Source organism: Carcharodon carcharias, chromosome 1, assembly GCF_017639515.1.
Source record: "Carcharodon carcharias isolate sCarCar2 chromosome 1, sCarCar2.pri, whole genome shotgun sequence".
Classification (NCBI taxonomy): domain Eukaryota; kingdom Metazoa; phylum Chordata; class Chondrichthyes; order Lamniformes; family Lamnidae; genus Carcharodon; species Carcharodon carcharias.
In genome coordinates, this window is record NC_054467.1 from 106,864,227 (window position 1) to 106,888,969 (window position 24,743).

The 24,743-nt window shown below is 41.0% G+C and overlaps 1 protein-coding gene across 7 annotated transcripts in view; it reads left to right on the forward strand.

Annotated features, from left to right (window-relative positions):
• Positions 1-24,743, forward strand: part of sec31a (SEC31 homolog A, COPII coat complex component) — a 106,526-nt gene that overhangs the window by 57,182 nt on the left and 24,601 nt on the right. For 6 of the 7 annotated variants that reach the window (XM_041187518.1, XM_041187527.1, XM_041187536.1 and 3 more), the window contains 3 exons: positions 3,847-4,020; positions 6,413-6,595; positions 19,760-19,849. In XM_041187518.1, coding sequence (XP_041043452.1) covers positions 3,847-4,020; positions 6,413-6,595; positions 19,760-19,849 — 447 coding nt within the window. The remainder of the gene's footprint in view (positions 1-3,846; positions 4,021-6,412; positions 6,596-19,759; positions 19,850-24,743) is intronic. The other variant, XM_041187561.1, reaches the window with a different exon arrangement.

The window sequence follows — 24,743 nt, forward strand, 5'->3', positions numbered from 1 at the left end:
TAGGCCAGACCAGGTAAGGACGATAGATTTCCTTCCCTAAAGGACATTAGTGAACCAGATGGGTTTTTACAACAATCAACATGGTCATCATTAGACTTTTAATTCCAGATATCTATTGAATTCAAATTCCACCACTTGCTGTGGTGGGATTCAAACCCCGGTCCCCAGAGCATTACCCTGGGTCTCTGGATTACTAGCCCAGCGACAATACCACTACACCATCGCCTCCCCATGTGTACCGGAGTGTGAGGGCGCAGACATGCGGGAGTGGGTGCGTGAGAGGTTTTTTATTCATTTATGGGATGTGGGCTTCACTGGCTAGGCCAGCATTTATTGCCCATCCCTAATTGCCCTTGAGAAGGTGGTGGTGAGCTGCCTCCTTGAACCGTTGCAGTCCATATGGTATGGGTACACCCACATTGCTGTTAGGAAGGGGGTTCCAAGATTTTGACCCAGGAACAGTGAAGGAACGGCGATAAAATTCCAAGTCAGGATGGTGAGTGACTTGGAGGGGATCTTCCAGGTGGTGGTGCTCCCATCTATCTGCTGCCCTTGTCCTTCTAGGTGGTAGTGGTCTTGGGTTTGGAAGGTGCTGTCGAAGGAGCCTTGGTGAATTCCTGCAGTGCATCTTGTAGATGGTACACACTGCTGCTACTGTGCGTCGGTGGTGGAGGGAGTGAATGTTTGTGGATGTGGTGCCAATCAAGCAGGCTGCTTTGTCCTGGACGGTGTCAAGCTTCTTGAGTGTTGTGGGAGCTGCATGTATCCAGGCAAGTGGGGAGTATTCCATCACACTCCTGACTTGTACCTTGTAGATGGTGGACAGAGCTTTGGGGAGTCAAGAGGTGAGTTACTTGTTGCACAATTCCTAGCCTGTGACCTGCGCTATATGGCTAGTCCAGTTCAGTTTCTGGTCAATGGTAACGCCCAGGATGTTGATAGTTGGGGATTCAGTGATGGAAATGCCCTTGAATATCAAGGGGCGATGGCTGGATCCTCTCATGTTGGAGATGATCATTGCCTGATACTTGTGTGGTGTGAATGTTATTTGCCACTTGCCGGCCCAAGTCTGGATATTGTCCAGGTCTTGCTGCATTTGGACATGGATTGCTTCAGTATCTGAGGAGTCACAAAAGGTGCTGAACATTGTGCAATCATCAGCGATCATCCCCACTTCTGACCTTATGATGAAAGAAAGGTCACTGATGAAGCAGCTGAAGATGGTTGGGCTGAGGATGCTACCCTGAAAAACTCCTGTAGTGCTGTTCTGGAGCTGAGATGACTGACCTCCAACAACCACAACCAGCTTGCTTTGTGCTAGGTATGACTCCAACCAGCTGAGAGGTTTTCCCCTGATTCCCATTGACTCCAGTTTTGTTAGGATTCCTTGATACCACTCTCTGTCAAATGCTGTCTTGATGTCAAGGGCAGACATTCTCACCTCATCTCGGGAGTTCAGCTGTTTTGCCTATGTTTGAACCAATTGCTGTAATGAGGTCAGTAGCTGAGTGGCCCCTGTGGAACCCAAACTGGGTGTCAGTGAGCAGGTTATTGCTAAGTAAGTGCCATGTGTGGGTGTGTGTGCGTCTGCAGGAGTGGGCGAGCACGTGAACGTGGGCAGGCGGGGGCATGGTCGAGCGCACAGGGGCTGAGTGAGCGTTTGTGCGGGAGTGTGCACACGTGCGGGGGAGTGGGCGCAGGAGCGGGAGAGCGCATGCGTGTGTGCAAGTGGGAGGGTGCATACATGCAGGAGTGGGAGTGTTTACGGGTGGCAGTGGGAGGGAGAGTGTGTGCATGGGAGATGCACTCTGCATGCATGAGAGAGTGAGAGTCTGGGCGATCTGTTTGTCTCCAGGAAATGGGCACACTCCTTCAGGAGTGAGCCGACCTTGACACCACCCATGGAGGTGCCACCTGGCATTTCGATGTAGTTTGCTACTGGAAGTGTTCAAGGGGCAGTTGCCATTGCAGTAGGATGTGGTGCACAGGAGTGCGCCACCAGCTCACCTGGAGAGAGAAGCGCATTCTGCAACTGAGGCGTGGCTAAGTCAATCCACTTCAAGTCTGCATCCAACCAGAAAGAACAATGTATTCTGCTCTTTGATGTGTGTTATCACAAGCGAGAGCGAATTAGGCAATGGCCTCTCTTATAGTAGTCGATGTGGCTCTCACAGTGCAGGTTTATTGCTAAAGTGGCCCTTGCTTGAAAAATAGTGAAGATCACTGGGGCTAGATTGTGTAGATTTTGGTAATCGGGCCCAGGACTGTGGTTTGAATACTAAGAATGCATCAGCTTGAGAATTTCCTATTCCCACACAGACATTTAATATGAATAATAATTGTATTAATTCAGTTGGGTGCTTGTATTATCGGTTCCATGTATGAGACTTTGAGACAAGACTCAGCTTCATTGAATAATAATTATCCAATTGTACCTGAAACTGGTTTAGTGGTAGAACTACATGAGTTAAAAATAAAGGCAGAAGCAGAAGGTGGAAGTCTCACAAACAAATCTATTTTGATCAGGTGATTGCTAATGCATGTTGAAAAGCTGATATGAGTATAAATTGCATATTCTGTCACCCCTGACCCTTCTCTCTCTCTCTCCTGGCTACCTGCAGAGTCTAAATCAGATAGTTTGAAATATTAATTTCCTGTTCAGTCTCAAGCTGAGCTTCAAACCCCTATCCATCATCAAGTTGGCTTTCTTCCACCTCCACAATGTCCATGCCTTTATCACCTATACGTCTGATTTCTCCAATCTTATCTTTGCCAGCCTTTCTTGCTCCCCCTCTCCATAAAACTCAGCTGTCCATTTACGTATTCATCACCATCAGCTCCATTATTGCTCACCTTTTCTTCCAACATAAATTTTAAAATCCTCTCCTTGAAATGCTGACCTGGCCTTGTCTCACTTCAGTTGTGTATCCTCCTTGCATTGCCTTTGCACTCTTTAGTCCACCAGCACCTCTTTGCCTCCTCCCCCTCTGCTTTTTGTTCTACTGGTGGCAGAGTCTAAACTCATCTAGCTCTACTGTCTGGATTGTCATCCCTTAATCTCTCCATTTTTCTTTCCACCTTATTGAAACTTTCTGAAAACCCATCTTTGCAGGTACATTTTCAAACCTGTCATCATTTGCTCTAATATGTCCTTGTTTGGTTAATGTCAAATTTTGTTTTGTAATGCTCCTGTAAAGTGTCTTGTGACATTTAATTACATTAAAGGCACTGTATAAATACAAGTTGTTGTCATTGAAGGCTCCCCCTACTCTTGCATCAACTTCTGAATGGTTTAGTGTGCAACTCTGTGCTGCTTACATAGAGCGGTCTAAGGCATGTGCAAGGGACTCTGCAGAACCCATTGTGGATGTTGAGCTTCATGCTGACTGGGAGCCTGCAAACAATTTGTAAACTAAGCTCTTTAGACCTGCAACTTTTATAATTATTAGGTAGCTGCTCAATAACATGGCTGAGCAGTGCTCCAGCTGCACGTTACACACACCATTGAAGTGTGGTCAAAAACCTTTGAACACAGCTGGTTAATGCGACTTCCCACATGATGGGGAAGTTTCTCCCCTACCCGCAGCCCCCCCAGGTCTTCCTGTCTGTCAGCCTTAAGTAAGTATAGTACAATTACTTTGTGCCATTGGCTGCATGAATTGTGGCATGAGCCTGTGCACTGGGAATCTGTGACTCAAGTCTTTCTGTGGTCTCAGTAACTCAGAAGGCCACGTTTGCAAGGCTTTGTTATGACTAACTCCGACTGCAACCTAATTCAGAGAGAGAACTTCTCCAGTAACAAGATTTTAATGTTTTCTTCTATATTTTTGTGTTCTCTGTTTTCAGGACCTTATTGAGAAAGTAGTGGTTTTGCGTAAAGCCATTGAACTTACCCAAGGAACAAACAATAATGGAGTGGGTGCTGTTCTGGCAGAGAAGATGAGTCAATATGCTGGTCTGTTAGCTGCTCAAGGAAGTCTGGCTGCTGCTTTGTCTTATCTTCCTACTGATACCAATCAGGTAATCCTTAAACAAAAACAGAATTACCGGGAAAAACTCAGCAGGTCTGGCAGCATCGGCGGAGAAGAAAAGAGTTGACGTTTCGAGTCCCCATGACCCTTCAACAGAACTGATCTTTCTTTACAAGGAGAGGGAAATATAAGCTGGTTTAAGGTGGATGGGTTGGGGGGGTGGGGGGGAGGAGAAGTAGAGGGGGGGTGGGTGTTAGGATAGGAGCAGATCATCAAAAGATGTCACAGGCAAAGGAACAAAAGAACACAGAGGTGTTGAAGTTGGTGATATTATCTAAACGAAAGTGCTAATTAAGAATGGATGGTAGGGCACTCAAGGTATTGCTCTAGTTGGGGTGGGGGAGCATAAAAGATTTAAAAATAATGGAAATAGGTGGGAAAAGAAAAATCTATATAAATTATTGGAGAAAAGAAAAAGAAAGAGGAAGGGGGAAGAAGCAGAAAGAGGGTGGGGATGGAGGAGGGAGCTTAAGACCTAAAGTTGTTGAATTCAATATTCAGTCCGGAAGGCTATAAAGTGCCTAGTCGGAAGATGAGGTGCTGTTCCTCCAGTTTGCGTTGGGCTTCACTGGAACAATGCAGCAGGCCAAGGACAGACATGTGGGCAAGAGAGCAGGGTGGAGTGTTAAAATGGCAAGCGACAGGGAGGTTTGGGTCATTCTTGCGGACAGACTGCAGGTGTTCTGCAAAGCGGTTGCCCAGTTTACGGTTGGTCTCTCCAATGTAGAGGAGACCTTAAAGGTGTTTTGGCTTCTTCTCCACTTTCCCACCCACATGACTCTTAATGTTTGAGGTGACAGGCTTTTTGAGCACTTCATGGGCCACATCATTGGCAGTTTTTAGTCAAGGATAAGATTCACAAAAAATATTTTTACGATGTCCTTAGTAACTAGGATTGTGGAGAGGCAGAATTGCAACATATGACAAGTTGTTTACCATATTTTTGTCAGTTTTATAAATATTAAAGCAAATAAAGCTTTGCGTAACATCTGTGTTATTGGATTCTTGATTTACTATAGATATCACAGGCAAATTTTCCGTTTTTAGGAAAATACAGTGAATTAGTTTTGTTGATTTTTATCAATTGTCAGTCAAAATGATGCCTGAGTGAGTGTTCCTTTGGGCAATTTTGTGTGACAAGATTGTGAGCAGGAACAGAAAACCTTAGTGTTGTGATACACCTGTGATAATGTTCTAACTATTGCAATGTTAATTAGGCACATATGGGATGTATATATAAATGGTACAGTTTCAGTAATATTGATGCGGAATAGTCAAAACTACATGTATCTGCTGATCAAGGAAAACGAAGAAATTCCCAGTTGTCTGTCAAAACTCTGCATGTAGTAAAAATTCAAGTTCATCCAAAACTGTTTTGAAATAACTGATCTACCCTAATTTCTTCCAGTGTGTTGGTTATTCTGTCTCGCAGCTAACAACTTTCATGTAGCTGAGTACTGTCCATTTGACACGAGTCAGTTCAATGACCTGACATGTATTAGTAAAATACAGGTCCCCATGACAACTTTAGGACATAAAGGTTACCAAAAGTGATAGCAAGTGAGATCAGAAATGATCATTTGCATTCAAATGGACTCCAGTATATAAAATAGGATTAAAATTCTATCACCTTTCATGAAATGTAAATTACATCACTACATTCTATTAGTGTGATATAACAGCGCAATTAGTTTTTTTATACATTGCTTTCAAAGTGAATTTGAAGTTATAATGCATAAAAACAGCATTGCATGATTAATAAACTGTTGCCATTAAATTATTTTCTAAAGCTCATCAGAATTATCCATAAGAGTTATATTTCTACTTGGTGCTAGATTTAAATTACTTTCAAACAGTAATTACCAGCCAAGCTGATAGTTTGGAATCCTCCTTCTGCATAACTGTTCCTCTGATTTTGAGTTCAGGATTTATTTTTCATTTATGTTTACCCCCCTCGCTCATGCAATGTTTCGCAGGATAGGCCTTTAATAAGCTTTTTCTTTTGTAAATTTCTCCTCGCCCATTTTAAGAGGGGAGTAACAGTGAAGACAGTTGTAGTAATAGTGAGCAAAATGTCAGCATTAAATTTACTCCCATCTAAATTGTTGCAAAATTAATGACTAGAGAAAAATATTCTTGATGATGCAGAATAATCATGCTTAGTTTCACAACTTTAAGAAGAGAAACTTTATTGAAAGATGTGATGGGTGACTGGGTTTGCCACTGTGACACAATCGCATCAGCCTCCATAAAAGAAGGTAGAGGGAAACCAATTGCCTTCATGACACATCCCCTTAAAATGAAAAGCTCTCTCTTTGAGGAAGCTCATAAACCTATCTATCTTTTCCTCATTTTAATTTTTTTCTTCATCTTTCAACAAGTCGGCGATCCTGCATTTACGAGACAGACTGTTCCGTGCCCAGGGTGAACAGGCAGCTGGGCAAGAATTGGCTCCTTTTCCACATGGGAAGCAGCAAGTTTCAAGAGGTAGATCCAGTTCCAACCATTCACACGCCCCAGGGCAGATACAGCAACAAGCACCTACCCAGCAATACTATGCACAGGTGAGGTGGCTTATACATATTTTAACCAAAGGTTAGGCATGCATATGTTTTTCATATTGTGTAGAATATTTTTGAAATGTAAATTCAATGACATTCTAATCATAAGAGCTTGGCTTTCAGGTAAGATTCCTGTTAAGTAAATTTGCTTCCTATGCTGATCAAGTAGATGGTTTAATGAAATCATTAGCAGTAAAGTTGTAAGGATAAGCCCAGCAATTACAGACAAGTCAATTTAACTTCAGTGGTGGGCAAGATTCTAGAAACAATTATTCGGGATAGAATTAGTAGTCACATGGAAAAATATGAGCTGCTAAGGAAGAACCAGCATGTTTAACCAAGTTGCTGGAGTTTTTTTGAAGAGGTAACAGAAAAGGTTGATGAGGGTAATGCTGTTGATGTGATGTACATGCTCTTTCAAAAGGCATTTGACACAATGCCACACCACAGACCTGTGAGAAAAGTTATTGGTCATGGAATAAAAGGGACAGTAGCAACGTGGATACAAAATTGGCTGAAAAATAGGAAGCAGAGAGTAATGGTCAATGGATGTTTTTCGGGCTGGAGGAAGGTTTGTAGTGGAGTTCCCCAGTGGTCGGTATTGGGACTCTTGCTTTTCCTGATACATATTAATGATCTAGATCTTGGTGTGCAGGGGACAATTTCAAAATTTGTGGATGCTATGGAAGCTTGGGAGTGTTGTGAACTGCAAGGAGGGTGGTGTGGAACTTCAAAAGGACATAGACAAGCTGGTGGAGTGAGCAGATAGTTGGCAGATGAAGTCCAATGTGGAGAAATATGAGGTGATGCATTTTGGTAGGAAGAGCATGGACAGACAATATAAAATAAGGGGTGAAATTTTGAAGCGTGTGCAGGAGCAGACTAACTTGAGTGTATATGTGCATATATCATTGAAGGTGGAAGGACAGATGGACAGAGCAGTTAATAAAGCATATAGTACCCTGGGCTTTATTAATAGAGGCATAGAGCACAAGAGCAAGGAAGTTATGCTGAATTTATATAAGGCCTTATATAGACCTTAGCTGGAATATTGTGTACAGTTCTGGGATATTATAGGAAGGATGTGAACACGTTGGAGAGAGTGCAGAAGAGGGTTACAAGAATGGTTCCTGATGATGAGAAGAAGCTGAAGCAGCTATGAGGATAGATTGGAAAGGTTGGGACTGTTCTCTGTGGAGAGAAGGTGGCTAAGAAGGTATTTGATATAGTTGCTCAAAATCATGAGGGGGCTGGATAGAGTAGATAGGGAGAAGCTGTTCCCGCTGATAAAAGGATCAAAAATAAGAGGGCACAGATTTAAAGTGATTTGTAAAAGAAGCAAATGTGATGTGAGAAAAAACTTTTTCACATGAGTGGTTCAGGTCTGGAACGCACTGTCTGGAAGTGCAGTGGATGCAGGTTCAATCAAGGCATTCAATGATTATTTTGACGTGGTACAGGGAAAAGGCAGGGCAATGGTACTGGTCATAATGCTCATTTGGAGAGCCAGCGCAGGCACAATGGGCCAAATGGCATCCTTCTGTGCCGTTGGGATTCTGTGAAGTATATACCAAGTTATACGCTTGTATTGCCCAATATCTAACTATGTTAACATAACCCAGGGTTGTAACAACTTGTGATCTGAGTTGGGTGTTGTCTTTTGCTCATGTTGTCATGTCAGCTGCTCCAGTTTTTTCGAAGGTAGGCTTGATTTTCATAGTTTTCATAGAGGATATGATAGTGAAGATGAAAGAATGCAGGAGGTGGAGCATATGGTTATGATAACTATAGGTAATGAAGTTGAACTTAAATAAAAACTTGTGCAACTCAAAGTGGAAAAGGCACTGCTGGCATGTACCCTAGAATGCTGAAGGAAACAGAGAGGCTTTAATTGTAATCTTTCAAACATTTTTGGATTTGCAATTAGCGCCAGAAGACTGGAGGGTTGTCGATATAATACCTCTGTTCCAAAAAGGTGAAAGGGATAAACCAAGTAACTATGGAGCAGGGGCAAAATACTGTGGATGCTGGAAATCTGTAACAAAAACAAAGAATGCTGGAAAAACTCAGCAGGCCTGACAGCATCTGTGGAGAGAAAGACAGAGTTAACATTTTGGGTCCGTATGACTCTTCTCCAGATAAAGAGAAGTAGAAATGTGGTGAAATATAAGTTGTTTAAGTGGGGTGGAACAGATGAAGCTGGGTAGAGAGCCAGGCCAGCAATAGGTGGAAGCAAAGGAGGGATTGCGAAAGATGTCACAAACAAAAGGTCAAAAGGTTGTTAATAGTGGTGGCACAGGCTAAAGGAGGTGCTAATAATGACATTAAGAGTAGAAAGCAGAATGTGATAATGGCCAGACCAGGGTAAGTACTCTAGAAAGTGACAGATGGCCCTTGTGGGGGTGGAGTGGGGGGAGGGGACAGTGTGGGGGAAAAAAGATCGAAAAGGCTAAAAGCTGGGGATAAAACAATGAATAAAAATGGAAATAAAGCTTAAAAATAATAATAATGAAAATAAGTGGAAAGTAAATAAATAAAAAATAAAAATGAATATAGAGAAAAGGGGGATCAAAAAGGGGTGGGGATGGAGGAGAAAGTTCATGGTCTAAAGTTGTTGAACTCAATGTTATGTCCGGAAGGCTGTAAAGTGCCTAATCGGAAGATGAGGTGCTGTTCCTCTAGTTTGCGTTGAGCTTCACTGGAACATTGCAGCAGGCCAAGAATGGACATGAGAGCAGGGTGGTGTGTTGAAATGGCAAGCGACAGGAAGGTCTGGGTCATGCTTGCGGACAGACCGAATGTGTTCCGCAAAGCGGTCAACCCAGTCTGCATTTGGTCTGCAGGCATGATTCAGACCTTCCTGTCGCTTGCCATTTCAACACATTGGCCTGCTGCAATATTCCAGTGAAGCCCAACACAAACTGGAGGAACAGCACCTCATCTTCCGATTCGGTACTTTACAGCCTTCCGGACTTAACATTGAGTTCAACAACTTCAGACCATGAACTCTCTCTTCCATCCCCACCCCTTTTTGATCCCCCTTTTTTCTAAATTCATTTTTATATTTTTATTTATTTATTTTCCACTTATTTTCATTATTATTTTTCATTTTTATTCATTGTTTTACCCCCAGCTTTTAGCCTATTTTCGATCTTTTTCTCCCCACCCCACCCAACCCCCACTAGGGCCATCTGTCACTTTCCAGAATGCTTACCCTGGTCCGGCCATTATCACATTCTGCTTTCCACTCTTAATGTCACCATTAGCACCTCCTTTAGCCTGCTCTACCACTATTAACAAACCTTTGACCTTTTGTATATAACATCTTTTGCAATCTCTCCTTTGCCTCCATCTATCGCTGGCCTTCTATTCAGCTTCATCTGTTCCACCCCCCTTAAACAGTATATATTTCACCACATTTCTACTTCCCTTTAGCTCTGAAGAGCAGTCATTTGGAATCGAAACGTTAACTCTGTCTTCCTCTCCACAGATGCTGTCAGACCTGCTGTTTTTCCAACATTTTTTGTTTTTGTAACTAGAGAGTAGAGCAGTCAGCCTGTCATTAGTGGGTAAACCTCTGAAGGCCATAATGCAAAACAAAATTAATATATGCCTATAAAGACATAGATTAATTAAAGACAGTGCAGGGTTGTAGAAAGTAAGTTTGACAAATTTTGAAGTTTTTGAGGAAATTATGTTGATAATGCATTTTTAGTAAGGTGTCATCTAAGAGCCTCAATCAAATTAAGCCATAGTTAATAAATTGGGCAGATAGATGACAGATGAAATTTAGATAAAAAATGAGGTGTGTACTTTGGGAGGAAGGACAAGAAGAGATTTAAGTAAATAGTAAGACTTTAAAAATATAGAGAATTAGGAGTTAGATATACAAATATTTAAAGATGGGAGTATAAGTTGTCATTTTATTTTAAGAAAAGCTTTTGGGATACTGGATTTTAAAATTAAAGGCATACAATACAGAGGGTAATCCTAGGCCTCTGTGGATCATCCATTCAGTTGCAGTTAGAATATTGCACCCATTTTTGGGCATCTTTCTTGGGTAATGATGCCAAGACCATGGAGAGAGCGTATAATAATATAACTAAAATAATGCAACAGCAACTCGCATTCTCTGGCACGTTTAATGTAGAAAACACCTCAAGGCACTTGACAGAAGAGAAATAAGAAAGAACTTACATTTATGAAGCACCTTTCATAGCTTTAGGGTGCTCTAAAACAATTTATGGTCATTTAGGTACTTTTTGAAATGTTATCACTGTTGTAATCTAGGGAAATGAAGTCACCAATTTGCATATAGCAATGTGAAAATGACCAGATCATCTGTTTTAGGTGTTGTTTGAAGGGTAAATGTTTGCCAGAACTCCTTGCAGTTCTTTGAAATTGCACCAGTGGATCTTTTACACCCACCTGAGAGGACAGACAGGGACGCAATTTAAAATCTCATCCGAAAGGCTGCACCTCCGACTGTGTGCCACTCCCTCAGTATTACACTGAAGTGTCGGTCAGGATTTAATACTCAAGTTTCTGCAGTGGGCGATAGAGAGGGCTGAGAAAGTTAAACATGAGATGCATATTTTAACTTTGAGGCATTTGGGTACAGGGAGCCAACATTGACCATCAATCACAAGGCAGACAAAAGAGTCTAGTGAAGCATTAGAATGAGGATGGTTAGGAGGAGCTGTTCAAGATTATGAAGGGCTCTGATAAGATAGGTAGGAAAAAATTTGCCCTTGTGCTGTAAGGATTTAATATAACCGCAGATATATGAAGTGGCAAATTATATTGTTAATGAAGACGTGAATGTTACCATCTTATTCCACATGGATTCTACCATTTCTTCTTTAATTTTGTGCATATTTCCTACAGTAAGACCTATTCGACATTATTCGCTGCAGTGGAAACTCAAAATATGAGTTTTGGCAGCAAATGATCAATAGGCTTGGCGTGAAAGGAGATTGCAGTTTACTGTTTTCTGGAAGGAAGTCTGAAGAAGCCAACAGTTGAATGCTACTTGAAGTTGCTGAATCTGATTTTCTTTAGTAATCGTAACGGAATCAGTACCTAAACTCATTTTAAATAAAAACAATTAATAAATGCTGAAATGCACAGAAAGTCAATCAGGATAAGATAGCAGAATGTTTTGTTTGAAGGATCCTAATCAGAACATTAACCAGTCCTTTCTTTTTTAACTACTGCCTGCCCTTCTGTGTGTATCATTTCAAACATTTTTCATTCCTGAATTTGTTTCAAGTTCTCAGCATTCAAAGATTTTCATTTTAACCCTCTCCAAACTCAATTATTTGAGTTCCAGTGCTGTTGGATGGCGATGAGAGGATATAGTAGGTATTAGGTACAGACATTTGTGAAACCAATTTGTGTCTTGGTTTCTACTCATTTATCTGGATGGGCAGAAATTGATATGGACCTGGAATTGGATTGACCTCCAGGTGCAAATTTTCCTTCACCTGGTGTGCTAAACCGTAAAACTTTACTCAAAGTCCTTATCTCACAATTGATATCTAATAATTTCTTGGGGTGATCTATTGTTGGTTTTTTTTTTTGTTCATTAGCAGTTCCACAATTACAGCAATGTATTATTCACTGAACTAGTGGAGGAATTGATGCATATTAATTAAACCAACTCTAATTGAATAGACAGAATGGCTGTCGAGGAGAATTGTGAAGTTACAGGGGCAAAGTTGGGGAGGGGGGTTAGGGGTGTGCTCTCTATTCTCACTTGTTCTGCAAATTCCTATTGAGAGGTGGGTGACTCTCTTTCCCATATAAATGCACAGTTGTTATTTGCAGTGTTTTCCATTCTGCTTCTCATTCATGCATCTCACAGTTGCTGCAGCCTGTCTCAGTTCTTTGCCATCCTAAAGGACTTGACATGGCCATTTGTCTTCTGATTATTTCACCATTCAGGTTCTGATTGGTACTGAATATATCAAATGATGATGAATAGCTTGGCACCTTAATACTATATTCATCATCTAGTTCAGACTTTACAGCTGAAGTTCAGCAGCACATATAAATTTAATGTTGGGGCCTTGTTACATTCACTCCATTCTGAAATCCCTCAACATAGCCATGAATGGTAGTGGAAGCAGGTTTAATAACTTTCAAAAGGGAATCAGATAAATTCCTGAAGGGAAAAAATGCAGCACTGTGGGGCAAGGCTAGTGGAGTGGTACCAATTAGACAGCTCTTTCAAAGAGCTAGCACAGGCATATTGGACAAGGTGGCCACTTCTTTGCTGTCTCATTCTATGGTTCACCCACAATCCATATGTTATTTGAACTGGGAACGTAATTTAAAAATTAGATTCCTATAAATAGTAGTAAAATTAGCAATTAAAATAATGTTCTAATCTGCTAGAAGGCACATTGCAGGGAGCTGTCATGGATTAGAATGACTGAGCCGATCACAAATTACACTGTAGATACCAAGCACATACAGTAGAAACATTGAAATGTCAGAAGAACCAGGCATGAACTTGTGCTGAATCAATTAGAAGACTCCTGCATGACTGAACAGACAAGGAAGGCAGACACAATTTTACTTTACATATAGAAATAATGAAAAACTTTTCATGTGTCATGTATTTTCTGCCTAAATTAACCTTATTTCCTTTACTACAATTTTTGAGTTATGCTTTTTATGTTACCATTTACAATGGAAAAATCCTATGTCAACATTTGCCCATCACATTTTTTAAAGCTGTCCTTGTGGGTCTCCAAGCAGTTGATGTTGCTGCATAGCATGTGATGAATTGAACAATTTTCTTACCTGGCAGGAAGAATCAGAAATGACTGTATGGCACACTTAAACTGCACATTTTAAATTATAAAACTTGGGGGAGACTGAAACCAGAGATTTGGGGTGGGAGGTGTGGTGGATGCGTGTGTGTGTCTGGTTGGTTGTCTGTCCACCTTCTGGCTTCAGTTGAAACCAAAAATGGATGGGTTAGGTTTGTCAAACACACTTCTGACACTTTAACCCCACTCCTGATCCAAATGCACCCATTTCTTTTCAGTTAAAATTCAGTCCTTGGTGCTTGTGATAGTTTCATTAAGCCTCTTGAGATCAACAAGCAGCTTTGCATAGAGGGCTGAACCACATGTTGCACTTTTATTATGAAGCCCAATGTCTAATGAGCAGCAATGCACCCACATGCCTTGTACCAACACTTGAACATTTGATGTTGGAAATGCAACAGGTGTTGATGGTTTCTGGGCGTTCAGCAGCAACTTGTATTTATGTAGCACCTATAACAAAAAAATTTCCAAGGTGCTTCACAGGACCATTATAAAGCAAAATTTGACATTGAGCCACGTAAGATGATATTAAGAAAAATGCCCAAAAAACCTAAGAACATAAGAAATGAGTGGACCATATAGCCTTTCGAGCCCACTCCACTATTCAGTACAATCGTGACTGATCTTCTACCTCAATTCCATTTTCTCAACCAACTTGGCCCAGGAGATAGGTTTTAAATAAAGAAAAGTAAAGACATAAATTCATAATGGAAGAAAAACAGAAAATGCTAGAAAAACTCAGCAGGTCTGACAGCATCTGTGGAGAGAAAACCAGAGTTGATGTTTTGAGTCCGTATGACCCTTCTTCAGAATGAATTGATCTTGTGCCTTTCACGACCACCAGTCATCTCAAAGCACTTTATAGCCAATGAAGAACTTTTGAAGTGTAGTCCCTTTAAGGAGCATCTTAAAGTAGAAAAGAGAACTAGAGGTTTAAGGAGGGAATTCCAGAGCATAGGGCCTTGACAGCTGAAGGCACAGCCAGGATAGTGGAGCTATTAAAATTGGAGATGATCAGGGGGCCAAGATTGGAGGATTGTGGGATGGGTGGAGATTACAGAAATGGGGAAGGGAGAGCCATGGAGGAATTTGAAAATGAGCAAAAATTTTAACATTGAGATTTTGCTTAACTAAGAGTCAATCCAAGTCCATGGGCACAGGAGTAATGGGTCATTAGGACGTAGGTGTGAGTAAGGACACAGGCATTACAGTTTTGGATGCTGTCAAGTTTCCAGAGGGCAAAATGTGGGAGAGGCCAGCCAGGAGTAGGTTGGAATAACTCAGCTTAGAGGTAATGGATGAAAGCTTCAATAGCAGATGAGTAGTGATTGAGGCAGAGTCGTGTGATGTTGTGGAGGTGAAAATAGCCATTCTTAGTGTGGCACGAGTATGAGGTTGGTAGTTTATTTATGTATGACATCAAGGTTGCGGACAGTCTGATTCAGCCTCAGATGGTTGCCAGGGAGAGGGAGAGTCAGTAGGGAACAGTGTGTGTGTCAGGACCAAACCATTCAAAGTGGTTTTTGTGTGATAGTTGTACTGTTGGCTCTTGTGTTTCACCCCCAGTATTACCCTTGTTTGGGGAACTTGCCTATGTGGTTAATGGTGATGTCTTTGCTCATGACTTCTGAGGAAGACATCTTTATAGAGAGACGTTGCAGGTGATGAGGGAGTCTTTTGAAGAGGAAAACGCTGTCAGTCTTTATTGCCTTGTTTCTCCATTTTTGATTTGCTTGGTTTTTTTGCCTTTTTAGTGTCATTGTTAAAACCATGAGGGAGTCACTGAACCTGAGAGATTTTTATATTAAAATAGGGGTTTTCTTTATCTTTAGATTGATGATTTTATAGGGAATTTGCAGGGTAATTGGCGGTTGAATGCAGTTTTTTTAGTTTTCTATACACTTGAATTCTGATAAATACTTCTAAAGACTGGTTAGAAAAGTTTGTGGCCCATTGTAGCCTGGTGCTGCCCACATCTGATTATCTTCATAACAGCATGTACTTTCTCTGTTTACTTCATGGCCTACTTGCAATTGTAACTTATTTGACCTTATTAAACAGAGTGCTGTATGATTTTTTTTTTAAATGAACAGTTTGAAATTTTTTACATAATTTCCAGATCTTTCAAGGCCTTTACCATAATAGTTTGCATAAAATAGGTTTCATTTTTCAAATGTAGTTAAGTGCCTTTTTAAATATGAGTGCTGCCCAGTTGAATTTTTGCTTTTATCACTTTCACATCAGATATGCCTATGGAAGTGCCTATTATAAAATGGGATGTATAGTAGTTTGGTAGGACTAAATGTTTGGTCATCTTGGACCTTGGACCTCTGATTTCCCCTCTGAACTAAGCAGCTATTGCTGCATTCCAAATAAGTTCATTGTATGAAGCACTGAGAACATTTTGTTAAGATCTTATATAAATGCAAGAGTTCCTTTTCTTTCCCCACCCTAGTTTGTTACCAATACAAGGACAATGCATAAATAAGCAGCATCAAAAATGCTGTGATCTCAAGTGTAGTCTATTATTCATTCCTAAGGACAGTACGTTGCCTCCACAGATATTGACTGTTGGCAATAAGGTAATTTGGGTTCAGGCTTTCTATACAGGCAGTCTGGACAGATTTTTATTCAGTAAGGGAATTAAGGGTTATAGGGGAAAGGCAGGAAAGTGGAGTTGAGGATTATCAGATCAGCCATGATCTCACTGAATGACGGAGCAGACTCGATGGGTTGAATGGCCTACTTCCCCTACGCCTTGTAGTCTTATGCTTATTGAATCAGAATTGTCCTCGTAATACTAAAGTATCAATTCAATTTTTATTTATGACAAGCTATAAGCTAAGCAGCACCATTTCATAACAGTGTAGTAAATTCTGCTATGATGCAACTTATCAAATAGGACACAGTGATTGTCACTTTTCTAGAAACCACATACATTAGCCATGGTTTGGGAGCCTTTCATGACTCAGTTAGTAGCATTCTTGCCTCTGAGTCAGAAGGTTGTGGACTTGAGTCCCACTGCAGAACATGAGCACAGAAATCAAGGCAGACGCTCTAGTGTAGTACTGAGGCAATGCTGCGCTGTTGGAGATGCTGTCTATGGAATGAGACATTAAAACAAGGCCTTGTCTGTCCTCTCAGCTGGGTGTGAAAGATCACATGACACTATTTTAGAGAAGAGAAGTGGAGTGATCCGTGGTGTCCTGGCCAATATTAATCCCTGAATCAACATCACAAAAACAGATTATCTGGCCATTATTTCATTGCTAACTGTGGGAGTTTGCTATGTGCAAATTGACTGCATTCCCTTAATTGCAACAGTGACATGGGCAGAATTTAATGTAACTGTCGTTGGTCCAGCCACTGGTTAGAGAGCCAGTGAGAAGCCCACATTGCTTCTGAGGGGGAGATTTAGGACCCCTGGGGAGGAAATCCTGCCCACCAAGGGCTGCTGGCCAATTAGAGGCCAGCAGTTCTCCATTGGCGACCAGTGCCATCAGGAGCAGTGGCTTTTCCCAGTAGTACTCCAAGGTCTTCACCAGGGATCCCTGACTCGGGTGGGATGGAGGTTGCGGTGGGCCGAGGGCAGGATTCTGGCTTTCAGCACCCACCCCCTCTACTGATGCCAGATCCCTCAATTGGGCGCCAAATGCCTCTGAAAAAGGAACCCCCTCCCTTATCCTTTCTGAAGACCTGCAGATCCTGTGGTTGAACAGTTTTCAGACTCCTTCTATCCATCCAACATCAATACTTACTTGGCTGAGAGCTTTTGGAATATCTTGCTTGTTCCCACAGCCTTCATTTTCTAGCTAGTCATTGATTAACTATTTCAAAGTATTGGGCCTAGGACTTGTTGTTGAAAAGTTACAATTTTTCACAGCTTCAATATATTCAATATCAGAAAAACAAAGAATAGCAGTATTAAGCAACCAGATTCTTTTGGGGAATCAATCTATCAGACCGTATCCTTGCTGCTATCCTGATTAATCCTCTCCATTCGAGATTATTACACTCACTCAAAGTTATTCTGCAGCATGACTGACCATTGTGTTTCCAGCATTTTCTGTGTTTTCTTTTATTTTGCCTGCCAGTTTCTCCCACTCAATTTTCTCTCCTTTCAAACCCCATAGCTGGAACAGTTATGTAGCTGATCCAACTGGAGTGATTAGGACTGTGTACTTTTCCATGACCATTGTCGATTCCAATTCCCAATTGGCTAACAGGAGTCATGATTTACGTGCAATCACTGTGCTGTTTATGCCTGCATCAGTTCTTGTACCAGTTGTGTTGAGAGCAAAAGCCACCGTGTCAGATAATTGCATAGATCCAATCAAGGTTTAAGGTCCAGGGGGCTTGTTAGTGCGCACAGATTTTTTAAGTCTATTGGAGGGCAATCATCAGTGTGCTTTAGGTGTGGCAAATTTATGTTAAGTAGTTATATTTGCGTTTATATCTTTTTGCTGCACTTAGAGGAAATTCCCCCACCCATGATGATTTTATTTGTTTATTTTTTTCAAAGAAGAGTTTTAGTTTTTTCATCCCTCACCCCAACTATATTTGCCCCACACTTCATTCCTGGACAAGCAAGGACTGCAGTAGTCAGCTTCCAATTCCTGCAGGTGATGCTGTGTAATTTAAACTAAAACAGAAATTTTTGGAGACACTCAACAGGTCAGGCAGCATCTGTGGAGAGAGAAACAGGAATTAACATTTTGACTGAAGACTCTTTGTTTCCAAATGTTGTCTGAGCCAATGTGTGTTTTTACCATTTTCTGCTCCAGATTTCCAGCATGTGCAGTGTTTTGCTGCCCCTGCTCTGCAACTGGTTCATTGCTTCATCAATGATCCTCCCTTCCCTCATAAAGTTAGAAGTGGAGGTCTTCACAGTGATTGCACAGTGTGCAGTTCCATTCCCAAATCTTCAGACACTGAAATAACCTGTGCCCACATGCAAGAAGACCTAGACAACATCCAGACTTGGGCTGATAAATGGCAAGTAACATTCATGGCACACAAGTGTCAGGTAGTGACCATCTCCAGCAAGACATAGTCAACCATTTCGCTAATGGCATTATCATCATTGAACTTCCCACCATCAACTTCATGAGGTCAGCATTGACCAGAAACTTAACTTGCCCAGCCATATAAATATTGCAGCTACAAGAATAGGTCAGATGTTTGGAATTTTGTGGTAAGTAACTCACCACCTGAATCTGCAAAGTCATCTACAAGGCACAAGTCAGAAGTGTGATGCAATACACCGCTCCCCAGATGAATGTAGCACCAAAAACATCAACCTGGCAAAGACAGCCATCTGCTTCATTGACACCTTCATCCACCACATTAAACATTTATTCCCTCCACCACTGGTGCACAGTAGCAGCAGAGTGTACCATCTACAAGATGCACTGCAGCAATTTGCCAAGCCTCATTCAACAGCACATTCCAAACCTATGACTGTTACCACTTAGAAGGACAAGGGCATTAGATACATCGGAACACCACCATCTGCAAGCTCCCCTCCAATTCACACTTGGAAGTGACTTGGAAATATATCCCCATTCCGTCACTGCTGGATCAAAATTCTGAAACTCTCTGCCTAACAGCACTGTTGGTGTACCTATGCCAGATGGCAGCTCACAGTCACCTTCCCTAGGACATTTACGAATGGGCAATAATGCTGATTCTATCCCCTGTGAGTGGCAAATTTTGTGAAAAGCGCACAAAACTGGACAGAGTCTTCCTATTTTTTTTTTGCCTGCTATATTTTGATAATCTGTGTTTAAATTAAAAGTTTTAAATCAATGGGACTTGATATTGGCTTCCCTAGTCACAAAATAGTCTTGGAACAGTTGATGGGAATGACTTCTCGATTATTTTCATTACAGGGTCATTTTAAGCTCTAATATCTATTGGTCAGTTTGAGATAAATTAATAACTGCTGTTAACCATTGCTTTGAATCAGTTCCTCTTTCATAGCCACTAAATGGTGCTTGTTCAAAATACATTTACGTTTTGCTGTTTTATTGGTTACTTATCTCTTCTTCACCTGTGTGCTATGTGATCGTATGTCTTAATGACATAAGAGTGTTAATCTCAATAGAAAGCAGGCTTGCTAAAATGTGATGAGTAAGGTTTTTTTTCCTTATCTTTGATGTCAAATGTCTTTATAATGCACTGGCCTTTATTTGTTTTTGTTTGTGTGCATGCTTTTAAAGGAAGCTATCATGTCATCCTTTTACTTTCTTTTGTATGAAATATGGATCAGTGCTCTGTAGTTCCTTATTTTATTTCCATTATTGGTGTCTGTCTCTGTTTGATTCAGGTTAGACCTGCCCCTACTGTTACATCATGGAGTAACCAAACTTCCACTGCCCTTCCCAGCTTTCCATCAGCCTCAGCATCTAACATACAGGTACAACAGTGTTAACCTACTGCTCTCTCCCAAATTAGCAGTTTAGAAAAGGTCACACTCAAAAGAACACAATCGAAAAAAAACTGCATCGGCAATGGAGAATAGTATTTAATCCACTTTGCCTGCTTCACTTGCTGTCTGAGCTTTGTTTATGGTTTATTGCTGCCTTTCCTGAATATTTTTGTTTATATTTTGGAAAGAACCTGATTTTGAATTTACTTAGGTATCAGTTCAAACAAACAGTAACTGATTCTCTTGCAGTATTTTGTGTGCTTGGAAATGCTGAATAAACAGATATATTTCTGTAAAGTGGTGCCTTCCACCTAGATATCCATGAAAGCTTCTTATGGAGCACATTGGACACGATGGAAAAAAATTGAGAATATTTAACATCAGTTATTTTCCCCACTTCTGCAACTCTTATCAATAAGTTCACTACAATTGAACGGATTTTCTTTTAGAGATGGAGTTGGGGGTGTGAGGGGCAGATTTTATGTGCACAACATTGAAGAAAGTGCACACACACACGTCCCAAATTAAACATGATTTATTGTGACATAATGTAGCAGTGCTTGCTGCTCCAGTAAAGATGCTCACAGAAATTCTGAAGTAAGAAGACTCGCAAGTACTAGTTACTTGAGAGATTCAGCTGCTGTTGCTTTCTGCGACTCTCATTCACAGTTTTAATCACTGCATTGTTGGACTCGATTACTGGAAAAGCCTAGTGTTGTTATAGATCTGACTGGTCACACTACAGATAATGTTTTTTGCAGAGTCCAAAAAAAAGGACACTGATCAAGTATTTTTGCTGATGGGGCTGTTCGTATGCATTCTTTTGTTGGTTACAAAGGTGAAGTAAAAGAGAGCTCAATGCCAGTGAAAAGATGTAAAATTGCATTAATTCCCTTTGTCAAACATTCTGAACTACATGCTACTAGGTTGGAAAGAGATGCAATTTCTAACATTTTGTTTGACAGCCACGGTTGCTTCTCCATCAAATTCATTTTGGGCGATATCCACTGACCAAAAAATTATTTATTTATTTCTGCTCATAATTTTGACAACTTTAGTTTGTATTTTAAAAAAATCCTTTCCCTGAGGCAGGATTCTATGCAAACCTGTAAATCAAACTATGACTGCCTAAACGCGTCAGTAGTGTGAGCTGCTATCTTAAAAAAAGGGTGAGTGAAGAGGAAATTGATTGGATACTTTTGTATCAAGAGCGATATTTGAGTGAGCAATTGAAATGTACCATTTTTCAAATTTGAAAAAAAATCTTAAAATTGATACATTAAAATGTTAAAATATGAGGTTGCATTGTGCTTTAGATGTTTTACGATTATTTTGGAGATAATGAAGCATTAGAAATTAAATACAGCTACTGCTATCTGTCCTTTTTAACTGAAGTAATGTTGAAAAAATACATTTTGCTGAATCTTTTTGCCTTGCACCTATCAGGACAATTGCAAGAATATTAATGTCAGGGGAAACATCAACTTTATGCTATGTGAGAAGAGAGTGCTGATTGGTTGATTAGTGGACTCTGATTGGTAGAAGCATTGCCATGGAGAATATGCCTGTTAATGGTGACTGACAGTTAACTGCCAAACATTGTTTGAAATTTAAACCAGGTAGCTTGACTGTAATTGGTCAAGGCAGTGCCCTGAGGAATGAACCAGTGAATAGTTGTCATTTATTTTGTTTAGCTGAAACAGGCGCAATGTGTGTACATGTTCTTTCTGCCTGCAAAGAATAGGGCCCTGTGTATCAATATATGTAGCTTCCAGTCATGAAAATTCACCATGCTGCAAGCCCAACTGACAATCTTAAATTGGTTGTGAACGTAAGTTTTAGCACACTGAGGGTTATTTAGCAAATGTTGTCTGATTGTGGAATCACATCTAATGTTGGACACTGTGTTTTAAGTTTTGCAAGCATGGGCTGGTTGGATACGATCTGTACCTTTCCTGTTGCGAACAGCGGAAGGGTCATGTGTTTGATATGATCCACCAGTCTTTGGGATGTACAGCCTACATACCTACATCGCATTGGCACTGAAATTCATATACCACATTACTCATTTGTGTGATAGGCAGAATGTCTTTTTGGCTTAACGGCAGCATCCTGTCATTGGCGACTACTCGTGTTGCTACTGCGCGAAACAGTTAGCTTCACCTGTTGCTCAAACTTTTGCGATACCTTGCCCTTCCAGGGTAATCTGAGGTAGACTGGGCACTTTTTGGGGCCGAAAGTGATGCCCTTAGGCTCATTCATGAGTTTGCTCAATATACAGAATGAAATGATCTGATCAGGATAGCCATCATCCTGCAGGATGTCAGCACTCTCTTCTCACACAGTATAAAGTTATTGCTTCCCCTGACATTGGTATTCTTGTGATTGTCCTGATGAATGCAAGATGAAAAGCTCCAATAAAATATCTTTTTTCAGCAATACTCAAATTCTGTACTACCAAACGACTATTTGAAGTAATGTCTATGGATTTCTGTTATAATAAAGTTAGTTGTAATGTGTTAAGAAACAATTCCTGCCTTTCATTTAATGTTGAGCCATATAAGAAAAGTTGACTCAAATTAAAAGGATAGTGTGAACAAAACGGGAACTGGGTGCTTAAAAACATCAATGCTGAAAATGTATGTTGTATTAAAAGAAATGGGTGCCACTCTGACTCCAAGCTTTCATTGCCTTCTATCTACCTCTTCTTATGCTTGCTTTGACTGCCTACCTTGTCTCCCAGCCCTAACTTAAGCCCACTTAAGTCAGCGCTACCCCACGCACAGCAACTCTTTCCCATAGTCCCTTAGCTTTGCTACCTTCCTTCAGCCTGGAAATTTTTTGCTTTTAAAAGAAAAGCATATTTCAGTAGTTGCCTTCCCCCAACTCCTGCTTTTCCTGCTCTGGGCCAGTAGTCTCTGTCGTGCAAAATGAGACCTGCTTACACACATAGACAGCTGTATAACGTGGGTTGTTTTGAACTAAGTTCTACATAAGAACTAGGCGCAGGAGTAGGTAGTTCAGCCCCTCAAGCCTGCCCTGCCATTCAATACAATCATGACTGATCTCATTTCGGCCTCAAATCCAATTTCCCGCCCTCTCCCTCTAACCTTTCAACCCATTACTAATTAAAAATCTGTCTATCCCCTCCTTAAATTTATTCAGCGCCCCAGCATCCACTGCACTCTGAGGTAGTGAATTCCACAGATTCACGACCCTTTGAGAAAAGTAATTCCTCTTCATCTCTGATTTAAATCTACCACCCCTTAGCCTAAAACAATGGCCTCTCGTTCTAGAATGTCCCACAAGGGGAAAAATCTGCTCCACGTCTACTTTGTCTATCCTCTTTAGCATTTTATATACCTCAATTAGATCTCCTCTCGCCCTTCTAAACTCTGGCAAGTAAAGGCCTAAACTGCTCAATCTCTCTTCATAAGACAAGCCCCGCATCTCTGGAATCAATCGAGTGAACCTCCTCTGAACTGCCTCCAATGCAACTACATCCTTCCTCAAGTAAGGGGACCAAAACTATGCACGGTACTCCAGGTGCAGTCTTACGTCTCACCAATGCCTTATACAGTGCAACAACACTTCCCCATTTTTATACTCAATTCCTTTAGCAATAAATGCCAAAATTCCATTTGCCTTCCTCATTACCTGCTGTACCTGCATACTAACTTTCAGCGATTCATGCATGAGGACAACCAGATCCCTTTGCACTGAAGCATTCTGAAGTTACTCTCCATTTAAATAATAAGTTGCCTTTTTATTCCTCCGACCAAAATGGATAACCTCACCATTATCCATGTTAAACTCCATCTGCCAAATTTTGGCCCTTTCACCTAACCTGTCCATATCCATTTTTAAATTTCTTATTTCTTCCTTGCAACTTACTTTCCCACCTATTTTGGTGTCATCTGCAAATTTAGCTATAGTACCTTCTATCCCTGAATCCAAGTCATTAATATAGATTGTAAATAGTTGGGGCCCAAGGACTGAACCCTGTGGCACTCCACTAGTTACAGCTTGCCATCCAGAAAAAGACCCATTTATCCCGACTCTCTGCTTTCTGTTGATTAGCCAACGTTCTATCCAAGCTAATATATTACCCCTAACTCCATGTAATCCTATCTTGTGTATTAATCTTTGGCGTGGCACCTTATCAAAGGCCTTCTGGAAGTCCAGATATATTACATCTACAGGATCCCCATTATCCACTTTGCTTGTCACATCTTCAAAGAACTCTAGCAAATTAGTCAAACACGATTTACACTTCATAAAACAATAAAATTCTGAAAGGATTTGAATGAAATCACTCTTCCCGAGTGTTAACACTTATCATTTAATTATACCATACAAATCACTCAATGCATTGCAACTTTCTAACATGTTCACACTGACCTTTTATCCTCTGTTGTCTACATACTGTATATACTCGTGTAAAAGTTGACTTTTTGAGCCCAAATTTATAGGCAAAAAGTATGGGTCGACCTATAAACAAGTAATATCTTCAAGGGGTTGAAATCCATGCATGTTCTTGGGTCCGATGATGTACTTTGGGACGTTTGCTTTGCCATTGTATTAAGCCGGGGCCGATGGAGCATGCATGACCCAATGCGTGCCATTTTGGCCTGTTCCGTTCCCTGAGACACATTCCCGCTCACAGCTCCTTTCACTCACTGCGTCCCTCTCGCTGCCCCTCTCCTGAGCCCTATCTCCCAGCAACCAGGAGATTTGGTGAGAGAGAGAGTGTCAGCCTGAGAGAGAGGCAGTGATCGGGAGAGTTGGCGAGAGAGAGAGTGAGTCAGCCTGTGAGAGAAGCAGCAACCAGGAGAATTGGTGAAAGGGAGAGTCGGCCTGTGGGGGAGGCAGCGATCAGGTG